Here is a 26,325-nt window from a genome sequence, read left to right on the forward strand (position 1 = left end):
ATACTTCAGAAACAGAGTAAAGAAAGATCAGTTTGCAGCACCTTGACTTTCCTGCAGCCAAGGGATGAAGTGTCTTTTAATATAAGTGGGATAAAACCACAGTTTTATTTGGGTAATTAGTATAAGGTTCAGATTATGCTAGGTAGTGGGGATTTTCAGCACCAGTGATTTATGACAAAATCTTGCAATATCTTCTTACCAAATTCTGTATAAAAGGGTAGAATTCATATTCCACCAGTATTTTAAGATTTTATTTATAATCTGTCTCCCCTTTGGATTTTTTTTTTTTTTTGTGTTTAAGTTGGTGTTAAGATTGTGTGCTAAAGTTACTTCTGAGGCCTATACAAGATGCTAACCTAATATTGTGGAAGGAGAAAGCAATGACCAAGTTTGGATTGAAGCTCATTTTAGTTTAAAAGCAAAGACTATTAAAGTAAATTTAATGTGAAGGAGATCTGAGTACTTGCTAGTTTTGTGTGGGTGCATTAATCACCTTGACAACTAAGCATCATCAGGAAATACAAGGTGTGGGCATTTGGTAACGCATTAGTTATAATTAATTATAATTAATTTGCAAGTGCAAAGTGGTTACTCAGAATCAGGTGTCATATAGAGGGGTATAAAGAAAATCTAATTTTATAAATGATTGCATCTCTGCGCTATTTTTAGTATAGGCTTTGATTGTTGCAGAGATGATGACACAAGAATTTTTCCATGGATATAAGAATCAAGAGTTCCCGTCAATACAGTTTAGGTTAAAATAAACTATCCCTAGTAAGTTTTTGATTTTTTTCCCCCCAAAATTTTCTTATTTGTCTCCCTGGGCTTTTTATTAAAATAATTGAAAACAAGAAATGGACATCATTCCAGAAATGATGTAATGGATAAAAACCTGGTTTCCTTAGGCTATGAGGACTTTCTGAAGTCTCTAGAATATCTCTTGCTTAGCTGTTCAGGCAAATTTGAAAGCCTCCAGATGACCTCAGACAGTAAAACAATCAGGGTAAGGTATCATGCACATAAAGTGTATCCTTAAATTAGTACCCAAAAGTATATCCCTGAATCAGGCACCCCAAATGAAAAAACACATACATAGAACAACGTAAATTCAAGAACTGAGCCTTGTGGGAGTCTCCAAACATTTGAATCTGATTGGAAGAAAACCCACACAAAATAATAAAGTGGGAGTCATTTTCTGATCTTCTCCAGAATCCTAAAGTCTGCTTCATTTTACCATCAGGGATAGAGAAGAAAAGCTTTTAAGTCAGCCAGCATCAGATTGATTCATAAAGCAAACAGGAAAAGCATTATGAGGCAAGGCTTCATGCTATGATAGACATCTCGGAGTACGCATCTTTGGCAGTCTATACATCTCTGGCTAAGGGGGTGGAAACTCTGGTTTGTCTCCCTGGGCAATGTGTGGAATCCTGTTTATATTCCAGCTCAGTTTATATGGCCCTGGGGAGCAAAGTCTGGTCTTAGAATTAGCTGTAATTTTTGCTGATCTGATAGTGGTATGACTGGCCAACTATTCTTTTGTGTAACTGTATGACAAATTCATTACGTACTCTTATTTTTTAAAACATTTGTGCAGTGAAGGTACTTATTTTATCTAAGAAAAACAGCTGGTGGTGATTGAGTGATTCCTTGCATAGGTGATTTGCAAAGATTTCTTTCTTTTTATAATATGGAGAGTTGCATTTAAATTACAAAAACCACAAGGAAAAAGGTCCAGTCAGATATACTATTTCATAAATGCAGGAAGAATTTCATTAATTCCAAAGCATTTGAAAAATGCATAGAATCAAAATTATAAGTTGACTGTTATCTGTTAAAGGTAGTTTAAATATATGTATATGTACCTGCAGTATATTTAATGTAATAAAAAACTGTTCAGACTTAGTGTTGAGTATACTAATATGTCTCTTGCAGTTATTTTACTACATTAAGCCGCACATTTTAAAATATATTTTATAAAGATGCTTATTAGCAGTAGACTTCAGTTTAATAACATACAGTAATTAGTCTTTGAGAGCAGTTTCTCACAGTTACGGATAACCCATATGTTGCTACACAGAAGAAGAAACTGATTGATAGTTTGTGATACAAAAAAATGACTTTTAAACTTGTGGGTTATAAGGGAGGCAAGACCTTGTCTCCTTGGCCTCAAGCATAAACATCTTTTTCATGGCTACAAGGTTAGTTCAGGAGTCTGTGAAGCACTGAAAGAGAAAGAACTAGGACATAAAGACATCATGGATGGCACTCCATGATGGCACTCCTAGAGCAGAAGGACTCCAAAGGAGCAGAAATGGGACAATATCTGTCCCGTTTCAGGTTTTTTTTATTAATAAACTTCTCAGATGGTTTATGGGAAGGGAATAAGCATCACCAAATTCTCAAATGAAAGTGTTTTGTCACACCTTGACTACATTTTTTCCAGGTAGTTATGGGAGTTTTTTATCAGGATATGTCATACCAAGATGCAACTCTGGTTTGATGAGACTGAGTGCTGCTGTCTTCATACTCTTGTGGGTTTTTGTTAAGTTATTGTTTTTATAAAGACCAGTATGGATTGGTACTGTTAACTTTGTCCTAACTAATGCAATCCATTTTTCTTTTGCTTGTGGATTAAGATGCATAAAAATGAGTATGAAAATGTGAAAACTGAAATGTTAATGCTATTGTTGCGTGTACTGTGTCAGCCCACTACATAATTATTATCCTTAAAATGTCAAATTTGAATATAATGGGTTTAAATTGCTTATTTCAGACAATAGAGGAAAAATTAGGAAGAAACAGCAGTAAAAAATTTAACACTTACCAGTGTTTGAAGTAGTAACAGAATTAAATAAAGTTTTGTTGTTTAAGCAGCAGCAGCAGCATTGTATCTGGACTAAGAAATTCCTTGCTGGGTTGTCACGCCTGCCGTTAATTATTGATAAGGGGTTTCAGAAATAGCGCATGTGCTGTCAGAGTTGGCTGTAACACAAGACAGGGAGTGCAGTGGTGGCAGAGGGGATACAGCCAGGGCAGCACCTGTAGCACTTGGAGTTACCTGCTTCTTGCCATCAGACTTTTATTTTGTTGCAATGAGTTCATGTGGGCGGTTAAAATAATGGGAAGATGAGTCGTCAAGCTTATTTCTATCGTGTCCCTCCACAGGAACTGCACAGAAGAACCCAACTTCAGCCTGAGCCAGCAAAGACGAAGGCTCTGCAAACAGTCATCGAGATGAAGGTATGGTCTTTGCATCTTTCCCTGTATGTAATTTCTGCAGCATGAACTCATGTACTGGGTATGGCTGGGATGGAGGTAATTTTCCCCATAGCAACCTGTCTGGTCCTGTGTTTTGAATTTCAGACTGAGGACAGTGTTGATAACATGGTGATGTTTTAGCTGTTGTCCAACAGGGCTTACACAAAGAGTCAAAGCTTTCCCAGTTTCTCACTCTGCTCTCACCCTGCAAGCAGGGAGAGGCTGGGAGGGAGCACAGTGAGGACAGCTGACCCAAATTCACCACAGGGATAATCCATACTGTCATGTCATGCTCAGCCTCCACACACTGAAGGGAGGACCTTCAGAGTCAGGCATTTGTATTCCCAAATAACTCCTGTGCCTGATGAGCTCTACTGAAAACAGTCAGGCATCCTCCTGCCCATGGGAAGCAGTGCATGAATTCCATGTGTTGCTTGGCTTGCATGCACGGCTTTGCCTTACATATTACACCAGCTTTATCTCAAACAATGGGTTTTCCCACTTCTGCTCTCTGCCTCTCTCACCCATCCCACTGAAGGGGAGTGAACAAGCAGCTGTAACAGCTGCCTAGCAAGTGTTGATTTATGACTTTTACTTGTTATTTACTGAATGCTTTCTTTACCATGTCAACCAATTTTGTTATGTAGCTAGGAATAATTAGTACTTATTTCTCCTGGTCTGTTTTCTAAAAAAAATTAAAAACTCAAGTGTAGCACTGCTGAAAAATGAGAACAGAATATTGCTTTTTAAAAAGACTAGGGGGTGTGTGCAGGAGATCCAAAGTACATGGAATAAAATGGCTAATTCCTCCTCAAACCTTTAAACTAGTTCTTCTGTTGGTTGTTATTTGGCCATAATTTTCCTGCCAACCTAAGGGAAATATTAGTTGCATCAGCAGGTATGACAAAATTTGATGAAACAGCTCTCTTAGTCCTGACTATAGTTTTTCTTTTTGTTACATAATATTATTAAAGTGTTATGGCTTTCCCCTCCAAAATAACAAGGAATAAAAATTGTAATTTAAAAAGTGAAAACTGATACTTTTGGCTAATTCTGTGAGTCTGGATTGTTCATCTTTAAGAGAAATACCATGAGACTTGAGATAATTTGTGAGTTGGCAATGCTGCCTGAAATTCATTAATGATGGTCTTTCATTTCATTCTTAAAAGGAAGTGCAAATTAAAGGCCTCATTTTACCAGTGACTTCTGTTGTGAGCAAATGAGTTCAGCATGTCTGAACATGGTGGTAAACACACAGTTAAAACAACAGCAGGACTTTGTCAATACAGTATCTATCTTTCAATAGGTAATAATTAGTTTGGATTATATGGGTAACAAAGAAGATATATTGATTACAGAATTTGATTTTTGGATATATATTTGCTTTGGACATTAGTTCAGAAGTCTTTGTATGAAATCTATGTTTTTGCAGTAACTCACTACCCTAAGTAAATGGGAAAGTAAGATACTGGCTGAGAAACTTGGTTTTACTATTAATATTCAGAATTATAAATGTAAAAGTTCTCGGATACAAAAGCAATGTGTTAGAATAATGTATAATCTTTCATGTGGGTTATATAACAACGTGAAGGACATGTTGAAGTTAATTTTCAGTTCCTCTTCCTGTACCAAAAGTGTGAAAAGATCAGGGATGGGGGGGTACAGGACACATGTGATGGCTGTCGCTGCTCCTGACAGTGTCTGTCCCTGAGGACACTGAAGTGTTTTCTGTTTGACTCCCAGGAGAGGTGGGTGTGCTGCAATGTTCCACTTTTTAAAAATCAGATCTTAATAGGAGAGCTTTCATTTATTGTGAGTGAGGCTGCAATCCTGTTTCTGGAGTTCTGATGCAAAGCTGCTCTTTGCCTCTGAGGCATGCAGTTCTTTCTGTCCCTATGAATACATGCCCCTTTGGGGTTGCCTCTGTCTAAAATAGGCCTAATATTGAAAAGAAAAAGGGACAAATGTAAGATGTTGAAATCCACATGATTAAACAGCAGTTTTCATTACAAGTTCCAGATATGGAATGTTTTCAAGTAAATTTAAATTGTCTTAATCCAGACAGCATTTGTTTTGAAAAAATGTGGAACATTTGTTTTGAATGATCAAACATTGAAGGAATTGTTTCCCTACAATGTTGAGGGTAGAAGGAGGGAGAGGATTAGCTGTAATGTGGCAGTCTCAGGCCATCCACTCCCCCATGCAGAGACTCCAAGCAGTTTATATTTCTCTTCACCACACCCAGCCCCTTCCAGCCCCTCACCACTTATTTGTCTGAGTGCCTTCCATGGCTCCCCCAGGCTCTGCCAGGTTACAACTTTCCCTCCTTCATAAATCCCTCTGTTCTCTCTGTGGTTTTCTTCTGTCCCTTGCCACTGCTGAATTCTTTCTGTCCCTTTTCTCAGTCTGTATTCCCTTTCATCCAATCAAGGATACCCATTTCTCCTACCTATCCTCTCTTGTGTTTATTCATCTCCGACATCTTCTGTCCTACGTGTCCTGTCCTGTCATCATCTTCATTTCTCTCTAAAGCTCTGCAAGTAGTTGTTTCTTCTTACAGCAATTGCATTTTCTGCATAACTGCTATCTTGTTCACCAGTGTTTATCTCCTGTATATTCATGCAAAATAAAAAAAGGCAAACAAAAAAAAGATGGTAAATTCACACCCTATGCCCTGACCTTGAAATAGGATAAATTTAGACTGGACATATGAAGAAACAGAATTTTATGATGAATGTGGTGGGGCCCTGGCACAGGTTGCCCAGAGAAGCTGTGGATGTGCTTTCCCTGAAGGTGTTCCTGACCAGGCTGGATGGGGCTTGGAGCAGCCTGGGATCGTGGAAGGTGTCCCTGCCCATGGCAGGGGGTTGGATTAGATGACACCTTTAAATGCTGCTTCCAACCCAGCCATTTCGTGTTGCTAAGGTCTAATTCTATCATCACTATCATCACGTGATAGTACTTGAGAGAGAAAATCAGAAATTGCCTACAAATATGGCCTAGAACTCTCCTTAAGGATAGGATATTGAAAAATATGTGGAGTCTAGCAACTATAAAGTCTTTCTAAGTGTAAGCTGTAAAGTAAATGAATGTATTTGTGGTGTACCTTACTTGCAGAAAGAGCCATCTTTATGTATTGATCCAGCTGTGATATTTCAGGTATGGGTTTGGTCCTAGAGAAGTGTGTGTGTGTGTTTGCAGTGCAACATACTCTATTGTTAAGATTGCATGAACTTTCTCTTCCCTTATCTTCAAAGATAAACCTGAATATTCTCTGCATTAAATTTACAAGGTAGAAATTCATACAGTAAGGGTAATTGTGTATGGTCTGTTGGCAGTCCATGCACATAAGTGTGTTTAAATTCAAGCTTTATTAAACATGAAGTTTCAAATATTTCCTTCTGATTGCTTGTTGAATTCCCTACAAGCAAAATTTTGCAGACATAATTTACATTTATCAAGTATCTCAAGTGATGAGCAGTAGTATTTCATTACTTTTCCTTTCAGAATAAGAGAGCCTGGAATGCTGTATTATATAGGGTTGGACTTGATGATCCTTGTGGGTCCCTTCCAACTCAGATTTTTGTGATTCTGTGGTTAATTACAAACGTTTTCCCTTTTCCTGCCCCTCAGTTTTCAGGAAATGTTCTATGGGAGTCTTGTAAGCACTGATATCATTCTTGAAACATCATTGTGGAAACTCACTTGTTAGACTTCTTCCATTGTGAAATATTGTTTTCTTCAGCATCAGGACACATACTAATTTTTTTCACATTCCAAAAGAGGTGGGCTTCTGCTAGGTCCAGCCAGCAGAAACCTGAATAGCCCTAACCTCTCACAGAATATCTGCAACACTATTCTAATACAGGAGATAAGGAAGAAGTATTGGTTACTGCTGGAAGGAGGGGATAGATCAGGGTGAGTGCCCTGATCTCTGTCACAAATCCTGCTACAGAATCTTATGTCTTTTAACAGATGTAGAGGGCCTGACTGAAAAAAATCAGAACAAATACTGTATTGTTTTAGAACTCAGATGATGTTATTAGTACCATTTAATACTAAGCTGCTTCCTTAATATTGCAAAGGAATCTTTGTTGTGATTCAGGACAGACCTATGTAGTTTTTTCGCATGTTGCTAGTGGGGATAAATCTTAGAGGTTGGAAGGAAATATTGCATCTGTTCCCATTTCAGTTCCTGAAAGCTTGCTGGACCCTCTGCCCAACAAGACTGATTGAAAGTTTTCCAGTTGAAATTTTCTGTGGGAAAATGCTGATTCAGCTGAATCAGGAGGTTTCATGGGAATGTGTCAGAACTTGTGACAAATGCAAAGCTCCCTAACTTTCTGTGCATGCTGTATGCCAGCCCAGCTCCCTTGTGGCAGTACCACTGGGGGTTCTGGGCTCTCTGTTTTATCTTTCACCTATGAGGTTTTTCACTTTCCAGCAGTTGTCCAACCCCTAAGGTTTCCTGGGCAAGCCAGCATGCAGTAGGGAACAGTACCTTTGAGTTTCACAAAACTTGTGGAATTTCTGGCTTCTGTTTCAATAAAAAGCTAATGTAGAATTTAGTGACAATTTTTCAAGACATAGGAAAATAGCTTTTGCACATTTCTAATCACAGCATGCAAAGATATATTAAAAATAAACTTTTCCTCAGAGATTTCAATTTTATGATGAAGCAGAAGTACAGAAAATGCTTCCACAAGTTACTTTAGATATTTCTCATAAAGCTTAAATGTTATTCTGTGATGTATAAACCTTCTAAAAAGTGTAGTAGGCTGTGCTAAAATTGTTTCTGCCATATTATATTTGCAAACACTTAAAATACAAAGGCAGTACAAAAAAGCAGACTCTTATAGACTTAGCTGGGCAGATTTGATGAAGACTATTCCCAGATGTCATGTCACAGCAGGTCATGTAAGTATTAATATATTTCATTGCAAAATCATTTCAAAGTGTAGTGAAGCTTAGGTTTTGCTTTTATCTTCAAAAATAGGATGAAAATATTTCTGAAATGAAGTCTAATGGAGCAGGCTGAATTTGTTTATAGTATCTGTGTGATCTACAATTATTTTTGTGTTGTGTTTAAGTCTGGAGAGTTTTTAAAGAGTTCTGTATCTTTTCCTGCAGTATTTTTCTTTTTGTGCAACTTCTTTAAATGATAAGATTCAATGAGAATTCTTCCCTTTTTTCATTCTATATCAATACTTCCTGTTTTAGAATTGAAATTAATTTTAAAATTAATTTTTGTTGGAATAAGAAAATAATAAAAAAAACTTCTCTCAGTTTGAGATTTATTGTTGACTATAAAGATAAAAGCAAAAATGTTAGAGGAATGACAGTGGGCTATCTAAATGACATTTCTTAGTCCTTAGCTATCATTCTATATGGATTTATAAGAGTGGTCTTCAAAAATAATCTGAGATTCTTTTTCACTTCAGTACCAAAAATTCAGATGCTTTTTGGTGCTTCATCCAGACTCCTCTGTATCTTAAAGTGCTATGTGTGCCTAGCTTTGGTAGGAAGGAAGTTATTGCCAGAGTTGGGGTTTTTGCTTGTTTTTAGGCAATCTAAAGAAAGCAACAGAAACAAAGCTGCAGTGATTTGAGCTTAGTTTGTCCCTGTTAAAGGGTCAATTCCATTTGTGTTTTTTCCCAAATTAGCTTTCTTACTTAATAACCTGGTCTTAGTGAATCAAATTGGTTTTACTGTGGGTTTTAAAAAAAATTTAAAATTTAATTTAATTTCATTTTTTTATTTAATATTGATCTCAATGGTACAAGAACTTCATCCAGTCTGTAATATTTTATGTGTGGTTGATCCTTTATGTTGTTGAACAGATTTCCTAACAAGTTAATTCTGCAATGTTCTTTCAAACAGAAATTTGTGAGAAGTTTGTGTAATCACTTTTGTTCATCTTTCTAACTCTCACAAAAGGGACTTAGCCAATTCCCAAATGACTGGAAATAACAAAAAATTATCACTGTTTTCCAGCGTGGTGCTGGCACACATGGCAGCTGTTGGCTGGGATGTAGAAATTTTTCGTGGTTGTGGTTTTGTTTATCTTGGGACTCACAATAAAAAGTGCTAAATCCCTTCTTAGTGATGTGGCTGGATTAGGCAAGGAAAAATATCTGAGGACACAACCTTTCTCCCTTTTGAGAGCAGGCAGAGCTCCAGAGAGACAGAGCCCCTGAGCCTCAGGCTGAGCCACACAATGGCTCTGCCTTTGTGAGATATGGGCTGGGCCCTCCAGGCTCACCTTGGTGCTTGAGGGCTTGGAAGAGTGGCCAGGCCTAGGTGGTTACTAATGATAACAAGGTTTGTTATCATCCATGTGTAGAAAAATAGGGCATCTGCCATTCTCCCTTCATCTCTGTGTAGGAATTAAATGGAATTTGGACCAGAATGTATTCTCTGCAGAGTGTGCAACTATGGTGAAAGAGATCTGGTCTGAATTCTGCATTTCTTTAAGCTAAAACTGATAGAATTATTTCTGGTTTATTTGGATTCTCTATTTGTACCATCTATTTTTGCTGTCTCATTATTTGATACTCACTCAAATACAGATATGCTTCTGTTACTCTTTAATAGATGTCTCATATAATTTTCAATACTTTCTTTTTTTGTAACTTAGGATACAAAAATAGCTTCACTTGAGCGCAATATAAGAGATCTTGAAGATGAAATACAGATGTTAAAGACAAATGGAGTTCTGAATACAGAGGACAGAGAAGAAGAAATCAAACAAATCGAAGTTTACAAGAGTCACTCAAAGTTCATGAAAAATAAGGTAGGGTCTATTTAAAAAAGACATTAAGACTGTTTAAATAATGGAAAGAAAAGGTTTAATGTGACCATTTCCAATGCAAGAAGCTGCATGTCTCCTTTTGGTAAATCTCTACTGTGTAATAATCAGTAGATGTGAAGGAGTGAAACATTTTGGATAAATGAAAATTATTTGTTTTTAGATTTTGATGTCATTTTGCAGTAAGAACTTCTGTTTCATAGGTGATAACAAATTGTACTCTGCTTATATTTTCAAGACTAGTAATTTAATGACTCCAAATTACTGCACATAGACTGTTAGGAGCTGACCACAGGCAGGTAGTAAATATGAAGTGATGTGACACATTTCCTGGTTTCAAACTCACAAAATGTTATTGCTTGTTCATTGTTTGGGGGGTTTTGCTACAGAAGATATCAAAGTGTCAGTGCCCATGTGGAATTAATCCAGATTTATTAAGAAAAAATAATGATCATCATATCTACTCTGTTGGACAAAAGTAGCTCTTAAACTACTGAAAAATAACTAAAGCTCCTAAAGTAGCATTGTCATCAGGAAAATTATTTTGTTAACCTAAACATCATTAATTTCAAAGCAATTCACTTTTAGTCACTTACAGCAAAACTCCCAATGCATGTCAGCAAACCTGTTGATATAAAAATAAGGTACAAAGCCTAGAACCTTAACACTCTCCTGATGTTTTTGTGAGGAAAAGCTTCAGTATATTTCTGTAGCACAGGAAGCAGATGAATGAGAAGAGTATTAAATATGCATTGTTTTGTCACAGCCTTCTGATCTTTGATAAATGCCACATTCTGATGAAACTTTGTCTGTTTTCTTTCACTAGTCTTTTTCTTCCACTTAAAATTAAGATTTACAGCAGATGATGTTATTTTTATCACTCATCTGAGAACATTTCAAGGTGGAAAAGTATTTGTGGAGCTGTCAGCAAACAGATCTTGCTGTACCTGATCTGTTGAACCTGAGATCCTTGATAAATTCTGATAAACAGGATTGATGGCAAAGAACAGTACAAAACTCTTCTGAGGTGCTTGAAGCTCTTAATAGTTTTAATTTGTTCTTGAAGTATAACTTCAATCTGTTTTCAATCTGTTCTTGATTTAAATAAATGGGAAGGTGTTAGATGAAGGCAAATATTGAACATTTTTTTACATGAGTGGCAGAGAATGTTTGGAAGTGTTTCTTTTCTTAACTATTTTAGTAATATTCACTCCTTCCAAATGTATAGGCTTTAATTGTGACTTGCAGTTAAATAAAAATTGGAAAAATGAGGAAGAAAACTTGCTCAGATTTCTTTTTCTTTCCTGCTTGATAAGGCCTCTCCTTGCTCAGTTTTTGAAGGTAGAAGACTTGTCATTACTCACATAATACAGAAGTTGTTAAAACGGGTCTTAAAGTTCATATGGCCAAGAGAACTACACCTTCAAATATCTTAATTGAGAATATAAATAAAACATATAGGATGATATGTACTTTTAATAATAATATCTGCTCTGGAAGACTTTCTTCCCTTACTAAGGTTCATCCTTTGGCTGTCAGCTGCATATTTAAATGAACACAGATGCTTTTTTTTGTCTTTTTTTTTTTTTCAGGTGTGAGTTTGCACTTGGCATTTAAGTAGTCCTTTGAATATTAGAACTCTTATGCTATCCACTGGGTATGAAAATCCAGTGGATTAGTGCAATTTCAGGAAATTACCAGTAAGATGAGGTTTAAATATTGACAAAGCAGTAATAAGGTGCTCTGTGATTCATGTCTGCATGTAAGAGCTTTCCATACTGGATGAAGGAAGCATGCAAGTTCTAGGAGATCCTCGAGGAAAAAAAAAACAACAAAACAGGGAAAGAACCACAGAATTTTATTTTTGTGTGGGTAGGCCTGGAAATTTAACAACCAGTTTAAAACCAGACCTTTCTCATCATAACCTGTAGAATCTACTGATAGACTTTTAGGGTCTACTGTATGCAGGCACATGATTTGCATTGCTACTCCCTTTCTTAAATCCTTCCCTTCAAAAAGCAGTTGTCATTTGTTGCATCAGAACAAATCCTATGATGTGTTAATCAGCATAGTTTCATTTATGGAAGTATTTATTTAAATATTTAACCCATTGATTTTAATGTGGAAAAAATCATAAGTAAAGCTTGGATTTTTTCCTCTTTGTTTTCTGGTTACTCTGCATAATGTCACATAAGAATTTGGTGTGAAAAAAATAACAGAAGAACACCCATAATGGTTTTCTGGAAATGGAAAATTAATGGGTTCTAAAGAACTGAAATTACAGGAGGTGACAGAATCGTAAATTGAGAAGGAAGAAAAAAGGAATTAGGGTTTCAGGAAAGGAGGTGAAGCAAGATCATACTGGGCAATGTTGAAAAAGTGGTGACAGGCAAATTACACACATGAAATATGTGAGATAGTGGGAAGGTCAGGGTCAGAGGACAAACTTGGAGGTTTTTGGTGCTACAGCACTTACGTCCAGACTTGTAAGTTATCTTCTTTTTAGTCCTTATAAAGTATAAAAATGTTTTGTTGTATTATATGAGATCATGAGGTTTCATTGAATCATGGCAGTTGGTCTTCCACATCACTTCAGATACAGCAAAAATATTTGTATATCTGCTGGAGGCAACAATCTATTTCATGTCCTGTTAAATTAGTTTTTTTTACACGCTGAGGTACTGCAGAACTTTAAAAAAGTGAATATACCCATGCCTAAAATTTCTTAATATAAGTTTTATAGGTTTTTATTATAACTCTTTATTTTTGTGGCAATTTTTAAAATGGAGATCTTAGTACATTTCCACCATGATAATTTATTTTTAAAAGACATCAGCATATTTATTCAAAATCTCTGTGCATTTGGTTTGTGTTTTAACTCTTAATATTTTTTTGAGAGCTGTAACACATTTTTAAACTCCTGACAATTTGTAGATCTTGTAGCCAGAACTTTACACTAAACAGATTCTGTTTCTAAAACACAAAGAACATACCTGCAATGAAAACAAAGCCTTTTAAAATTTTTTTTATTATTTCTCAGGGTGTGGGTTGTGTCATGGTGAGAAGGGGAAGAGTTTCTAGAAGAGATTAAGCATCTGTGATGTTCACATGCATCTCATATAAAGCCTGTGATGTAATTCAGATTGGCTGCAGATCCACGCTTTGTATCTTGCAGACAGATTTTCCCATTGTTCATTTTCTATCCATTTTCTCTTGGTTGCCATACTTGCTTACATGCTCTGGCAAGGGATGGAGGAAGGTGGTTTGCTTTCCAGAGAAAGCTTTCTCTAGCAGCTTTTAATTGCATTCTTTCCTCATGTCTGGTTTTTGTATGCCTCTTTATTTTTATTTTGATATTTTCAGACTTTAAGGTGATATTTTTTTTTTATTTTTAGTGCCAGGGTTGATTATTGATTCTATACAGTAGCTCATGGGTGACTATATGAATACCTTAAGCAATGATGCAAACATATTATAAAAAAATTTATAAAAAGAAATAAGGAATAAATATATTGAGACATGCATATGGACTGTAGTTGGAAGAATCACTGCTTTTGAATTTAATTTTTAAATATGCACTTGCAATGTAAAACAAAATAGAAGCATTTTGATCAGCAGTGGCTATTTCCAGTACCATAGAATGCTGAATTTATGAAATGTTTTAGTATGTGGATCTTTGGAATATGGTTGAGTAGGATCAACCTGTGGATCTGTGGATATTCTTTTTTTTTTTCCCTGGGGATTTTTGAATCATCTTCTACCTACCACTTCTAGATTTCTTGCATCCCAAGTGTCTGTTGGGACATGGAAAAGAGCTCTTCATATAAAGGAAGTGATTTCTCTGAGTTATGCAGATGCACTGAGGCATTTTATTTCAAATAATCCTCATGAGGTGATGCATCTGGATTCAGCTGGTGACCGGTGTTATACCACAGGAATTTAGGAGCAGTTATGTGCCACCTAATTCACCATCCTTTCATTCTGTATGTAGTCCAGTGCTTTGCTCTGATTCATATATTCTAAATCCACCACAATTTTGTGTTATTTGGCTATTCTTCCTATTTATCATTGTGGAAAGAGGAGAGTAATCATAATTCCATGACATTTACTGATGAACCTTAAATTCACTTAAATTCAGAAGCCCTGTCTTAGTATTGTGTTTCTGCTGTTTCCTCTGGGATAAGCTTTATAATCTTGGAGCCCTTTCATTGTGTGGAATTTTGTATAATGTTTTCCCCAGACTTCTCTTAAGTTAGTCTTCTTGGCTTGGCTTTTCTACTACCTGAGAATTCCATGTGAACTGCCAGGGAGAAAAATAGGAGGTGGAGATGGTGGGCAGCAACAAATTTGCATGAAGAGGAGTAAGGTTAAAAGTCCACTTTTCTGTTTTCCTCTCCTAAGATGCTGGTTTTTCTTTATCGGACTCCTAAAAAATTCCTGATTCATTCTGGCCAATGATAAGTCAGGGGAATCATGCTGTTGGAAGACCTGAATTTATGCTTTTATGAACACTTTTTTTCCTGTGCATTTTTGCTGTCCTGCCAGACTTGCCTCACATGGGATAAATGCCTTTGAACTTAAGTGAGGTCCGTGGTGAATTTACAGGCTAAATAATCTTTAAGATTTTCCTTTTAACTTCTGCAACAACAGTGCATTCATTCTTAGACAGAATGCATTAAATTGCAAGAAACACAATTGAAGGTGTGAGTGTAAAAAGTCTGAACCTTAATTCTCTTCCAGGTGTCTGATTTGTCATATCATGGTCATTCACACCTTTCAGATTTCCAGTGGAGCTGTGAATTGGAGACAAAATTAATGACCCAATTTTTTTCCCCCCACTGCAGATTGATCAACTGAAACAAGAACTCTCAAAGAAAGAATCAGAACTTCTTGCCTTACAAACTAAGCTTGAAACCCTTAGCAATCAGAATTCAGATTGCAAGCAACACATTGAAGTGCTTAAAGAGTCCCTTACTGCCAAAGAACAGAGAGCTGCCATACTTCAGACAGAGGTATTGTATTTCCTAATCATGAAATGCAATAGAAATGGTGAGTTCATGGCCAGTATCAAGGTTTTGATGTGTTTGATTCAAGTCTGTGTGGCAGGAAAGTTGTTAAAGAATAATGAATAATCTAAAACAATTTAAATGCCAATGTATTTGGTGTATATATAATTTTAGTAGTACACCAGCTCTCATTCTAGAACTTTTTAAAAGTGCTTATGATTGCCTTTTAAGAAAATGTTTGTGTCTAATTCTCATTGGCTTCAGTGGGAGGAAGTGGATCTTAATGACTTGATTACTGTGATAGGATGACCTGATTCCTCATCTGACTTTCTCTTTTGGTTGCTCTGGTTGATGCTCCCTTACTTCTGTGTATTTCTGTTCTGAAGGATGAAGCCATTGATGTATTTTTAAGGGATCTGTTGAAAGGTGCATATTGTTCATCTCTGGTTATTTTTTTCAAGTGCAGTCAACATTTATTTTAAACTATGAGTAATTTAAAACAGACCAGTGGATTAATTATTTATGTATCTACAAAATCAGAACATAAAAATATGGATAAAAAATGGAATACCCATTTGAGATGGTTGTCACATTTTAAGGGAATATGTAAATCCAGTGTTTAATATGTTCATTAACTGTTTTCCTGGTGTTTTAAAAAACTTCATAGGCTTGGAGTACACAATACTGATTAGATTGATTGCTATTAAAACTTCATTATTTTGTGTTTGTTTTTTCAGGAAATAAATACCTGTTTGTTTAGTTGGAATTTAGTCATACAGAGCAAATAGTTTCTATTCAGAGAAGTATATTATTTAAGGTAGGATTTTATAGAATGTTTCAAATGTCTAGGTAGCAAAACTCTAGGAAGAAAAATGGCTTAAACTCGTCCTTCTTGTGGAAACAGGAAGTAAATATTTCTAAGATTCTGATTATCCCTTTTTGCAGATGAAATTTGGCATTTCCAGCTTATGTTTTATGGGCTATCATATGTGTATAATGCAAAGTAATCATAACAAAACAAGGATAAAGAAGCCAGCAATTTAGATGATCCCAATCTAGCATTTGAGTAGCAAAAATTGAGTATTTTCAATCCTGGGCTGTGCAAATCTGTTTTGCAAGGCTTTTATGACCTGTCATACTGCTGAGGATGGTGATGAATTCCATTGGTTCTCCTCCGATTGGAATTCCTAATCCCTTACCACACTGGTTTGCATTCAGTCTATTACAATCTGGCTGGCTGATGGGCAGTGGTACAAAAATGAATTACAGTGTTTTTGATGAGGAGCTGCTGGGATTCTGCAATCCTGGTGGAGAAACAATTGGCTTCTGACAGGAATCTAATTCCTCTTCTCAGTTTCTGCACAAGGCTGATGAGCTTGAACCTTTTACATGATCAGGCCTAGACTGTGCTGTGGTAGCAATCCAACAGTGCTTCTAGACACAGCAGGTCTGGGTCTCTGGGAACTGGGAAAAGAGTTTTGGTTGCTTAGAGCAACTGTATGATCCATCTCCAGGCCTCAGGTCTTATCTAAAGGGAGGGCAATTGCTTCCAGCAGCAGATGGGAAAGCAGCTGCAGGGAGATGCTGGGCAAATGGCAGCTCTCCAGCAGGTGGAAGTCATTAGGGAAGAAATTTTGTATTGTACAAACTATTGTTGGTCATTCCCAGATGAGGAAAGCTAATAACATTTTGGCCTGAATTAAGCCACACACCTTTATTTCTACGTGTCTACACTGTCTATTTGTAGAACAGTTTTTGTACAATCTTGTGTCCTTAAACATATTCATAACTTGCCTTGAAGTGCTTCTTTCTGGAGGTGAAAGTAACCACCAAAAGGCACTTCTAATCCAGTGCTGAGTAAGGTGTTCAGAGTTGCAGTGTCAACTTCCTGCCTAAATAGGATTACTTCGTAATCACCTTGTTGTAATTAAATTAGCATAGTAAATCCTGTAATAAAAGAAACCCTCCACAGGCTCTCAGTTATTTCATAAGAAGCCTTTTATGATTATTTAGCTTAATGGTAGTCTGCAGGTTATCTTAACATTTTGCTGAAGCAGCTGTGTATGATGCAAGGGGATGTGATTCACAGAATATGTCATAGTTGAAGGGAAGGGATCTCTGGAGCTCATCTGGTCCAACCCCCCTGCTTGAGCAGGGCCACCTAGAGCCAGCTGTCCAGGACCATATCCAGATGTCTCTTGAATATCTCAAGGCATGAGACTCTCCAACCTCTTTGGGCCACATGGGTCAGTGTGAATGTCTCCAATGTTCATAGGGAAACCCCTGGGTTTCAGCTTGTCCTCTCACTGGGCACCATTGAAGTCTGGCTCCATCTTTACAGCCTTCCTTCAGATATTTATACACAGTGATAAGATGCCCCATTCACTTTTCTAGGCTAAACAGCTCAGCTCTCTCAGGCTTTGTGATATGAGAGATACTCCAATGCTTTAGTAAAGCCCTTAATTAATCCTTTAGTTTCTTTATGGCCTTTCACAGGGCTGTCTTCAGTATGCCCAGGGCTGGACATGATATCTCAGGTGTGGCCTGAGACTCCTGACTGGTAGAGGAGAAGGATCACCTCCATAAACCCCTAATGAGCCCAGGATGCTGTTAGTGTGTCCCTGCAGGGCCACATTGCTGGTGTTCACCATCATGGCCATCAGGACCCCAAGGTCCTTTTCTGCAAAGCTGCTTTCCAGCTGAGTGAACTCCAGCATGTGCAGGTGCTTGGTGTTGTTTGTCTCCTGGTTCAGGACTTTACCTTTCCTTTCCCTGAACTCCATGAGGTTCATGTCAGCGCATTTCTCCAGCTTGTCAAAATCCCTCTGAACTGCAGCACGACCCTCTGGTGTATCAGTTGCCCTTTCCACATTTTTTCCACCAGTGCACTTGCTAAGGCTGCACCCTACCCCATTGCCCAGCTCATGAATGAAGCCATGGAACAGGACTCCATGCAGTATTAACCCCTGGGATGCAGTGCTGGTTCTGCTGGAGTGTCCTGATTCCACTTGATAGCCAGCCCTCCACCTGCCCACATGGTTCTTACAAGCCAGGTGTGGTAGGGCATGAAGCTTAGAAGTAACATGTTATTGTAAAAGTTTTTTTGTAGTTCATGTATCCCTGGAAGTTCATTGGTTTCACTCTATTTGTTGGCAAATTCTGCCAGTGTTTGTTATTCAGTAGAATGGATTTTTTTGGGGTATAATTTCATGTTTGGAATTTTAATGATATCTTAGCAAATTTAGCTCAGAAAAATTTTACTACTTTAAAGTGTAGTTTAAGTTTGAGCTCTAGCTTGTGCAGTTGGTTTCAACAGTAAGAAATGAAGTGTAAGCAGAGTTATGATGATCTTCATCCTGAAGAATACTGACTATTATTGAGGAATGACTAGCAGGTTTAGTTGGTTGACATGTGTTGTACCAGATCATCAGAAATGAGAGGACACTTGAATTTTTTTGATGAGTTTTTGATCAGGTTTCAGGTGCAATGGCCCTTTGTGACATAACGTGAAAGAAGTTAAAACCATTGGTAAACAAGCCTAGAATCTAAACACAATGTTCTTTTTGAGCAGTGTTTCTGTTGTCCCAGTGATGTTAGTGTTTTGTTTTGATTTCAATATGTTTAGTTGACTTACAAAGCGATCACTTGAAGTTTTTTTTGACAGCTGAAACAAAAAGAAATAAACCCTGTACAGCAGTAACTATCACGGTGGCCAGAGTTGGGAGGTCTGAAAATGGTTTGCTGCCAGTAGGAAAAATGTTTGGAAGCAGTCCTTAGAAGGTTCACCACCTCTGCTATATGCATTTCATTTTGTTCCATTTTTAAGGTCATATATGATAATAGTGCCAAACTATGCAAAATTTTCCTACCCTAATGTATATACCCTTTGTTTTGATTATCTCTTTATTAATGATGTGAAAACCCTGAGGTCAGATGAAAATGAGCCAATGTAAGGCTAGTCCAGCCACAGAAAACTGAAAATGTCACTGTGCTCCAGAGAGAACTGTGAAAGGGAAGAATACGACACTTGATGAGGTTTTTCCCTGCTGTGTGAAAAAGCTGTCAAACGATGTTAATTTTTAAATGAAGCCTTATAGTGTTACTGCAGAAGGAAAGAAGTTAAAGAGTGAATAATCCTTTTCAATTATTTAAAAAGATTAAACATGGCCATTTGTATACTTTAAGAAGTAGTAGACAGTACAGTTTGATTCTTTTTTGCAGTGACTGGTGCTTAACTACTACACTTACCATTAGGAAAAAAACTTATTATAAATTGATGCAAATAAATTCAACTCAGCTGGGTAGCTCAGTGGAGAAAAACATTCATTTCATAAGCATTTCTGACACGAACATACTTTAGCACTTAGTGTATCATTGCTTTAGATAACACACCTGCAAACTGGCAGGTGTGCTGTTTGAAGGTTAATGAACTGTGAAATAAGTAAATGTCTACAAAGAAGTTTTGTGAATTGTAAGCATAGTCCTGTCAATGGAGGAAATGGATTAGAAAAATAGGTAAAGTCTGTACTGTAACTGAATAACTGATGTGTTCAGCATACACATATTAATATAGAAAGCCTAATAAAAATGGAGAGGAAGGGTGATTATAGTAGTTATTTATTGCAATCTGCTTTTTTTGTTTAAACAAATTTGTTCATAAAGAAGGGTTGTGAAATTATTGACTACTTGGCAGTTCTTAGTTTGCATAAAGAGCAAATAAAAGCAGACAGCACAAAATACTTGGAACAAGACTAAAAAAGCTTTATTTTTCTTTCTGTTACAATGTTGATATTTGATATTTCTTGAAATGTAAATCTGCTTTTAATTTTACAACAATAATGGTATAAGTACGGTTATTTCACTCTCACATTTTTGTTTTTCTCAGTTAGAGTTTTACTTTGAAATTGTGTTTTTCTATTGTTTTGTGATTTTTCTTGTTTCAAATCAGGCTGGGCCAGATCTTTCAGTGTGGTCTCTTTGCTGTGCTGCCAGGGCATTGTTCTGGTGGACGTGCTGTGCGTGCAAAGGGAGGATCACCCGTGGCACAAAGCACTGTTCTGGACACCAGGCTACCCTGTGCTCTCTGTCACTCTGCAGCTGCCCACTGCTCTCTTGACAAAGGGTTCCACATTTCAAGTGCAGCTTTGTCTCAGGTGGAGCGTGCCAGACATTTCATTTGCTGTGCAGCAGACACACTTTGTACACCCTAAGACTGTTCAGAGAGGAGTGTAGTGGCAGAGCAGTAAATTCAGAGTTAAGCTGAAAGAACACACAGGTTAGCAAAATGCTGTATCTAAACAGAAGTAAAGTGTGAAGGAATATGGGAGGCCTTTCATTTTTGTTTTTTCCTTTGGTGTCAATCTGCTTATTGGATTCTGATTTCAAGACTGTTCAGAGGCACATCAAATGGCCTGGTCTGATTTCTAGAACTCTGTGCTTTGAGTTGGATGTTGCACTTGGGACCTCCTGAGACCCATTCCAGTGGCTTTATGGTTCACAAATTAAGCTCTCACAAATACCTGATACATCTTATACACACAACCCCATCCCCCTTGACTGAATCCATTCTTCATTATTGTTTTGAATATTCTTTCTTTGTTATGGGAGCACCATTATTTTAATTTCAAAGAAATTGAAACAGAATTTTCTGTGAGCAAGGTGGCTGAAAGAGTAGAGAGTTCCATTTGCAGGGCCTGTAGAAAGTAGTGCCCAGAGGCAGGAGAACAAAGTCAAAGAGAAAATGGGCAAGTAGAAAGAATGGACTGTGTATTTGGTGTGTAAAGAATTCATGCAACTCATTTGGCACAAATAGTTTGATGAATGTTAGATTTATCTTGGTGTCAAAAGACTTCTCATTTTCATCTATTTTATTGAATTAAAGAGAAAATTAAAGTGTAGTTCCCTCCTGCCCACACCCCAGTTCTTAGTTTTATAGTTTTATGTTTTTTTTTCTTGTTGCCATTGAAAACAATATTCAGTTAGATGACTTTATGGGGCTTTTATAACTGAGCAAAATTTACTCTGATAAGTTAAGTCACTAGTGGATGGAAATGATTAGAAAAATATTAGTACTCTTAGCTACTAATCTAAATGCTTTGCTCTAACTGGAGATATTTGAAGAGGAACTTGGGTAGGATTGCTTCAAAAATGATTCTTTGCATAGCCTAACTATTGCTTCAGTTGTGATTGATCTAAAGGGGCCTAGTTATGATCCTGGTGTAGTGGCACCATATACAAGAAATGCAAAGAAAAATGCACTTCAAAACAGCGTTGGAATTTCACCAGTGGATGCAGACCCAAGGGGAACACAGAAATGTTGTAATTCGGAGAATAACTGGTAGATATAACAACAACCAGTCTGAAACAGTTAATGATTTGCACTTATTTCTGTAGTGATGAAGTGAATGGAAAAGTTATTGAAGTAATTTTGCATAATTTTTGAGTCTTCTGCTTTGGAGACAACTGGGGAGAAAAGGCTACAACCACTTACATTTCTTAAATTTGTGATTTCATTTTTTCAGAATGTCCTCTTCCTAACACAGGTAACAGTCCTTAACTCACAATTGCTCTTAACCCAAACACTCAAAGTGTAGAAGGTGCAAAGATGGATTCTCAGCCTTCTTCTGTCTCTGCAGAGGAAAAAAAAAAACATGCTAAGAGCAGAAGTATAGTTTAAAATAGGAATATGGTCCATTTGGAATGAAAAAGCTTCTGCAGCTGTGGTCATCCACAAATCTTTAGATATGCTTATACTGACAGTAGACCTCATATGGCTTTTTGATTATTTTCTTGGTAGGATTCTGAATACTATTTTCCTTTCTGGCTATGTGATGTGGGTTGTTTGTTTTCTTCCTTTTCCCCTTGTTTAACTTTTAAAAGGAAAGAATTTTCTAGTTCTTGGTATCACAGTGTACAATAAAAGTAAAAGGATCTGAGCTTCTGAAAGATTAGGGGTTTCAGAAGTAACCTGCTAATATTTAGAGCGGTGTTCATAGAAGATCAGCTCAGACAAACAGAACTTCTACACTTCATGTCCCAAGTGATAACATGATATAATTACATAATATTTATTTCTCCAGTACTTTCCACACTTAAAATCAAGTAATGCAGTCTGTGAAAATTTTTGAAAGATTTGTCATTGTTGTAGGTAAAAAGTATTTACAAGGAAGCAAGAGGACATTTTTGTCAAGCATTAAGAATAAATCTAAAGAAGAAAAAGAGGCATTCTACTAAATCAGTAGGAAATAAGTGAAAAAAGAGCATGAAATTGTGGAGGGAGGGTTGTAGAAGATGCTGTTACGTAAGAGCACTGGGACAGGAACATCTGTGCTCATGTACAGAGCTGCTTAAACATTGTCTGAATCAGTAGAGTTCTGCTAACACAATTTGTGTTAGAAATGTGTCTAAGTATTGTAAAACTAAGACCTAACAAGGTAAAATCTGGGGTTTACAGGTCAAGTATTTAGAGTTTTGAAAATGTTGGTACTTGCGTCAAGTTGGATTGAGAGGTAGATGGAGATCAGAAGATGGAATAAAATGGATAAGGATGCTTTGATTTGTGTTATTGTAGTGTTCATCTGGCTGCCTGCTTTAACATAAGAAGTCAGACTGTATTTGTAGAGGCAAATCTTAATTCTGACATTTTAAAATGTGTGGTGTTGGTCCCTCCTCCCCCCCTGCTGAGTAACAACTTTCCTTTAAAAAATGTTGATTTTGTAGACATTCATAAAGGGCTTGTGAACCAGTATTTCCTTTGCTCAATCCCCTTTTTTCTGCCTTTCAGTGGAGGTAAGTTTGATACAAGCAAGGTGCACGTCAGATGCTGTTAGCTGGGCTGGCTGGAAATAGGCTGGAGCAATTCTGCAAGTATTGCTTTATGAGGACTCATTTCATTCTCATGTCCTTTTACTTTTATTTTTCAAATTCTTCCTCAGGTCAAACAAGCATAACAGCTGTTTCTTATCTATAAAGACTGCTTTCTTCCAGCTGCCCTGTGCTGTGAGATCAGGCATAAGATCAGTACAGGATGGTAAAGACTGAGGAGTGTGTAAATAAAAACAGTTCAGGCTCACATTCACTGCATGCCTGTTTCCCCCTTTCAACCGTTTAAACTGTTGAAGTTCCAAGAAAATACTTAAAATACTTTCCATTAGTTAATTACTTTTATGCTGAATCACTTACTCATTGTTCTGAACGTTGTTGGAACAACACTGATTTGGATTCTGGAAAAGATTATAGTATTTATAAATAGAGAGTTTTTCTATAATTCCTAATTGAAATTAAAATCCCTATCTATTATATCTGCCTATTTCTATAGATTCCTAATCTTTTGCATAAATAATATTTTTCTGTTTTCAAAATATAGGTACTCTTTGTGGTTGAAATTAAAACATTTTTGTAGCTAGGCCAGAGAAAGTTACTTTCTATTCCAAAATATTTAGTGTTTTTCAGTAGTAAATTTGGAGGAACGTTGTCATTGAAATACTCTGCATGGAGGACAAAAATTTTGCCTTAAAACTTAGGAGAAATAATAAAATAAGAAAATTGTCAGTAGCAATTACTACCAACAGCAATAGGATTTGCTAAGATTCTTTTTTCTTTATTTTCTACAAGTGTTCATGATGCCTGTGTGCCATATCCAGTGTAACAGAAGTAATTCTTCGGTCAGGGGCTTGCATGGAGGATGGATTACTGCTGGAAAGATTCATACTGGAGGCTCATCTTTCACCTTTAAATTTAGATAAATAGCAAAATCATGTACAAATAAGCAGAGTCCTTACTGGGCAAGGCAGGAAACTGTAGAGAAAGATGTGCTCAGGTATATTTGAGCTCCAGAGTGCACTTCACTGATCTTTTACATCTTTTGGAACTCTAAAACATAACATAGTGCACAGTTAAAGGACTCCCTGTTACACTGAATTTCAAACAGAATATGTATTTTTGTGCCATGGTTCCACATTCTTTTCTGTCTTTGAATATCTAAAGCTAAATTTCTCTACTTTATGTCAGGAGCAATAAAGTTCCTGAGATGAGAATGTGTGGGAATAAAAGATGAAAATCTTAATTCTCCTCAATAGATAATCAGTTGCACATTATTTGAGTTACAATAAGATAACCTTTTCTTTTTCTATTGATTTAATTTTTTAGTCAAGTTTAAATTTTGTTTTACTCTTTCTGCCAAAAGAATTCCATTTTCTTGCTTAATAAGCACAGGTAATTACTAAGATACTGCATTTTGGGGCTGTTTAATCTTTCTCCATATGTGATATAAGAGAAAATCGCTTTCCACTTACTAAATAATATGTTTATTTTTGTTTTAGGCCAGTTTTATCTTCCCTTGACTCAGGTGCTGGTTGACCTTTCAATAGAAGCCTTGGTTTGGTTCCTTGTTTATTTTGAAATGTTGCCAGAATTTGGGGAGGAGGGGAAGACACATTCCCTTTATTTTATCCCATTTTAGCATTTTATGCATGATTTCATAGCATTGTGGTAAATACAATAGTACTTATTTAATACAGCTTGGAGGTTTATGTTTGCAACAGACTGGAAACAATTGACAGTACTTTTCTTAAGCATAACCAAAAATATAATGAAGTTTATCCAGCCAAGTGTCAGGCCACAAATAAAGACAGGCACATCTGTGGTCAACCTGCCCTCCATTCCCAGGAAAAGTGCCATTGGACCAAATAAACTCATTTTAAATCAGGCAGGAAATCTTTGCCAGACCTGACCTAGACCCATGTGCATTGGTGGCTCATGGCTGTGCCCAGCCCTGCAGCTGAGTTGGCTTCTGAGCCAAACACGAGTCCAGGCCTCTCTGCACTGAGGTGCAGTGGCCTCTGTTACCTTTTTCTCTTCCAGAGGAATTCTGTGTGCCAGCAGTCTGGCAGCAGGATCCATTCTACTTTGTGTCATCTTCTGTCATAAAGTTTGAAGTGTGCTGTCACATACCTAGTGAGAGGATAAGCTTAAATTATGTATGCTTTTCCTGGATAAAGAATGCTTTCAGGAATTGTAAAAAATGGAGGAGAATATTTTGTTACCATGCATTTTTATAAATGAACAGTTTTGTATAATCAAAATCAGCACTTGTACTTCTCTAATTATGCAGCTGAATGAAAATGCATGACACAGGGAGGTGGGAGCAGGCACAAATGTCTGGAAGGAGCAGGGAGACCCTCTCTGAGAATCAGGTTTAGGGCTTAGAAAGACAAAGCCCATCTGGACTTGAATGTAACAGGAGATAGAAAGGACAGCAAAGGTTTCTACAGGCACAGCAATAGCAGAAGACTAAGGAAAATATGGGGTCACTCATAGGAGGGCAGATCTGATCCTAAAGGAGATGGAGACAGTCCAGATACTGAGTGCTTTGTTCACCTTGATCACTACTGCAAAAACCAACCTTCAGCAACCCCAGGTCTCTGAAACCACTACAGAAGTCCAGTGCCAGGTAAACTTATCCTTGATGAAGAGGATCAGCTCAGGGGGTATTTCATGAACCCAGACACACACAAGTCCCTTGGCCCTGCTGGAATGGACCTGCAAGGGCTGGTGGCATTGTGTCAGTTATCCTTAGAAAGTGGTGGGAACTGGGAGAGGTTTCTGAGAACTGGGAGCAAGCCAATGTCTTACAAAAGGCAAGAAGGAGGATGCAGGGAACTCCATTGATTATATTGATCCCTGGAAAGGTCATAATGAAGAAGGTTTAATCCTGGAGGCCATTTCCGGATACATGACAGACAACAAGGTGATTTGTAGTAACTGGTGTGGATTTATGAATTTCTGGTAATTTTTCCCCAAGAAAAGCTGTATTTTTGATGGGTTGCTGATAGTTTGATTTGAAATCTGTTCTCCTGCAAGTAGAAGCCTTGAGAGATCATCTTTGTTCAACTTCATTGTGTAAAGGATGCTAAAAGCTCAGATATGCAAAAAATTCTCACCACTTACCTTATGAACAAAACTACAGGATAGCTGGACTTCTGGGACCTTCTAATTCTCTCTTCTGTGTGCATTTCATCCTCAATCCACCCACTTGCTGTGTGCCCATGGGGAAATCCTCAGGGAGGACTGGGCTCTGGGTGCTTCACAGGGTGATGTCAGGCCTGCTTAGAGGTTGTCTAGCCCAAGCTTCTGATCTAAGTAGGTTTTAGTTACTGCAGGTTTCTTAGGATGGCATCCATCCTGAGTTTTGGATACCTTAGGGATGGATTTTCCATAACCTATTTAGATATCTGCTTCACTAGTTGAACCAAG

At 37.2% G+C, this 26,325-nt stretch overlaps 1 protein-coding gene across 11 annotated transcripts in view; it reads left to right on the top strand.

Moving 5' to 3' along the window:
• The window catches only part of ERC2 (ELKS/RAB6-interacting/CAST family member 2), a 407,180-nt gene that overhangs the window by 79,951 nt on the left and 300,904 nt on the right, over nucleotides 1-26,325 (top strand). For all 11 annotated transcript variants that reach the window (XR_011681174.1, XR_011681175.1, XR_011681176.1 and 8 more), the window contains exons 4-6: nucleotides 3,166-3,240; nucleotides 9,896-10,051; nucleotides 14,911-15,078. Coding sequence is in view for 1 of the 11 variants with exons in the window: in XM_071439763.1 (XP_071295864.1) it covers nucleotides 3,166-3,240; nucleotides 9,896-10,051; nucleotides 14,911-15,078 (399 nt within the window). In the remaining 10 variants the exon portion in view is untranslated. The remainder of the gene's footprint in view (nucleotides 1-3,165; nucleotides 3,241-9,895; nucleotides 10,052-14,910; nucleotides 15,079-26,325) is intronic.

The sequence above is a fragment of the Agelaius tricolor genome, unplaced genomic scaffold, assembly GCF_023055355.1.
Source record: "Agelaius tricolor isolate 1412-34295 unplaced genomic scaffold, bAgeTri1.0.p SCAF_14, whole genome shotgun sequence".
NCBI classification, from domain to species: Eukaryota; Metazoa; Chordata; class Aves; order Passeriformes; family Icteridae; genus Agelaius; species Agelaius tricolor.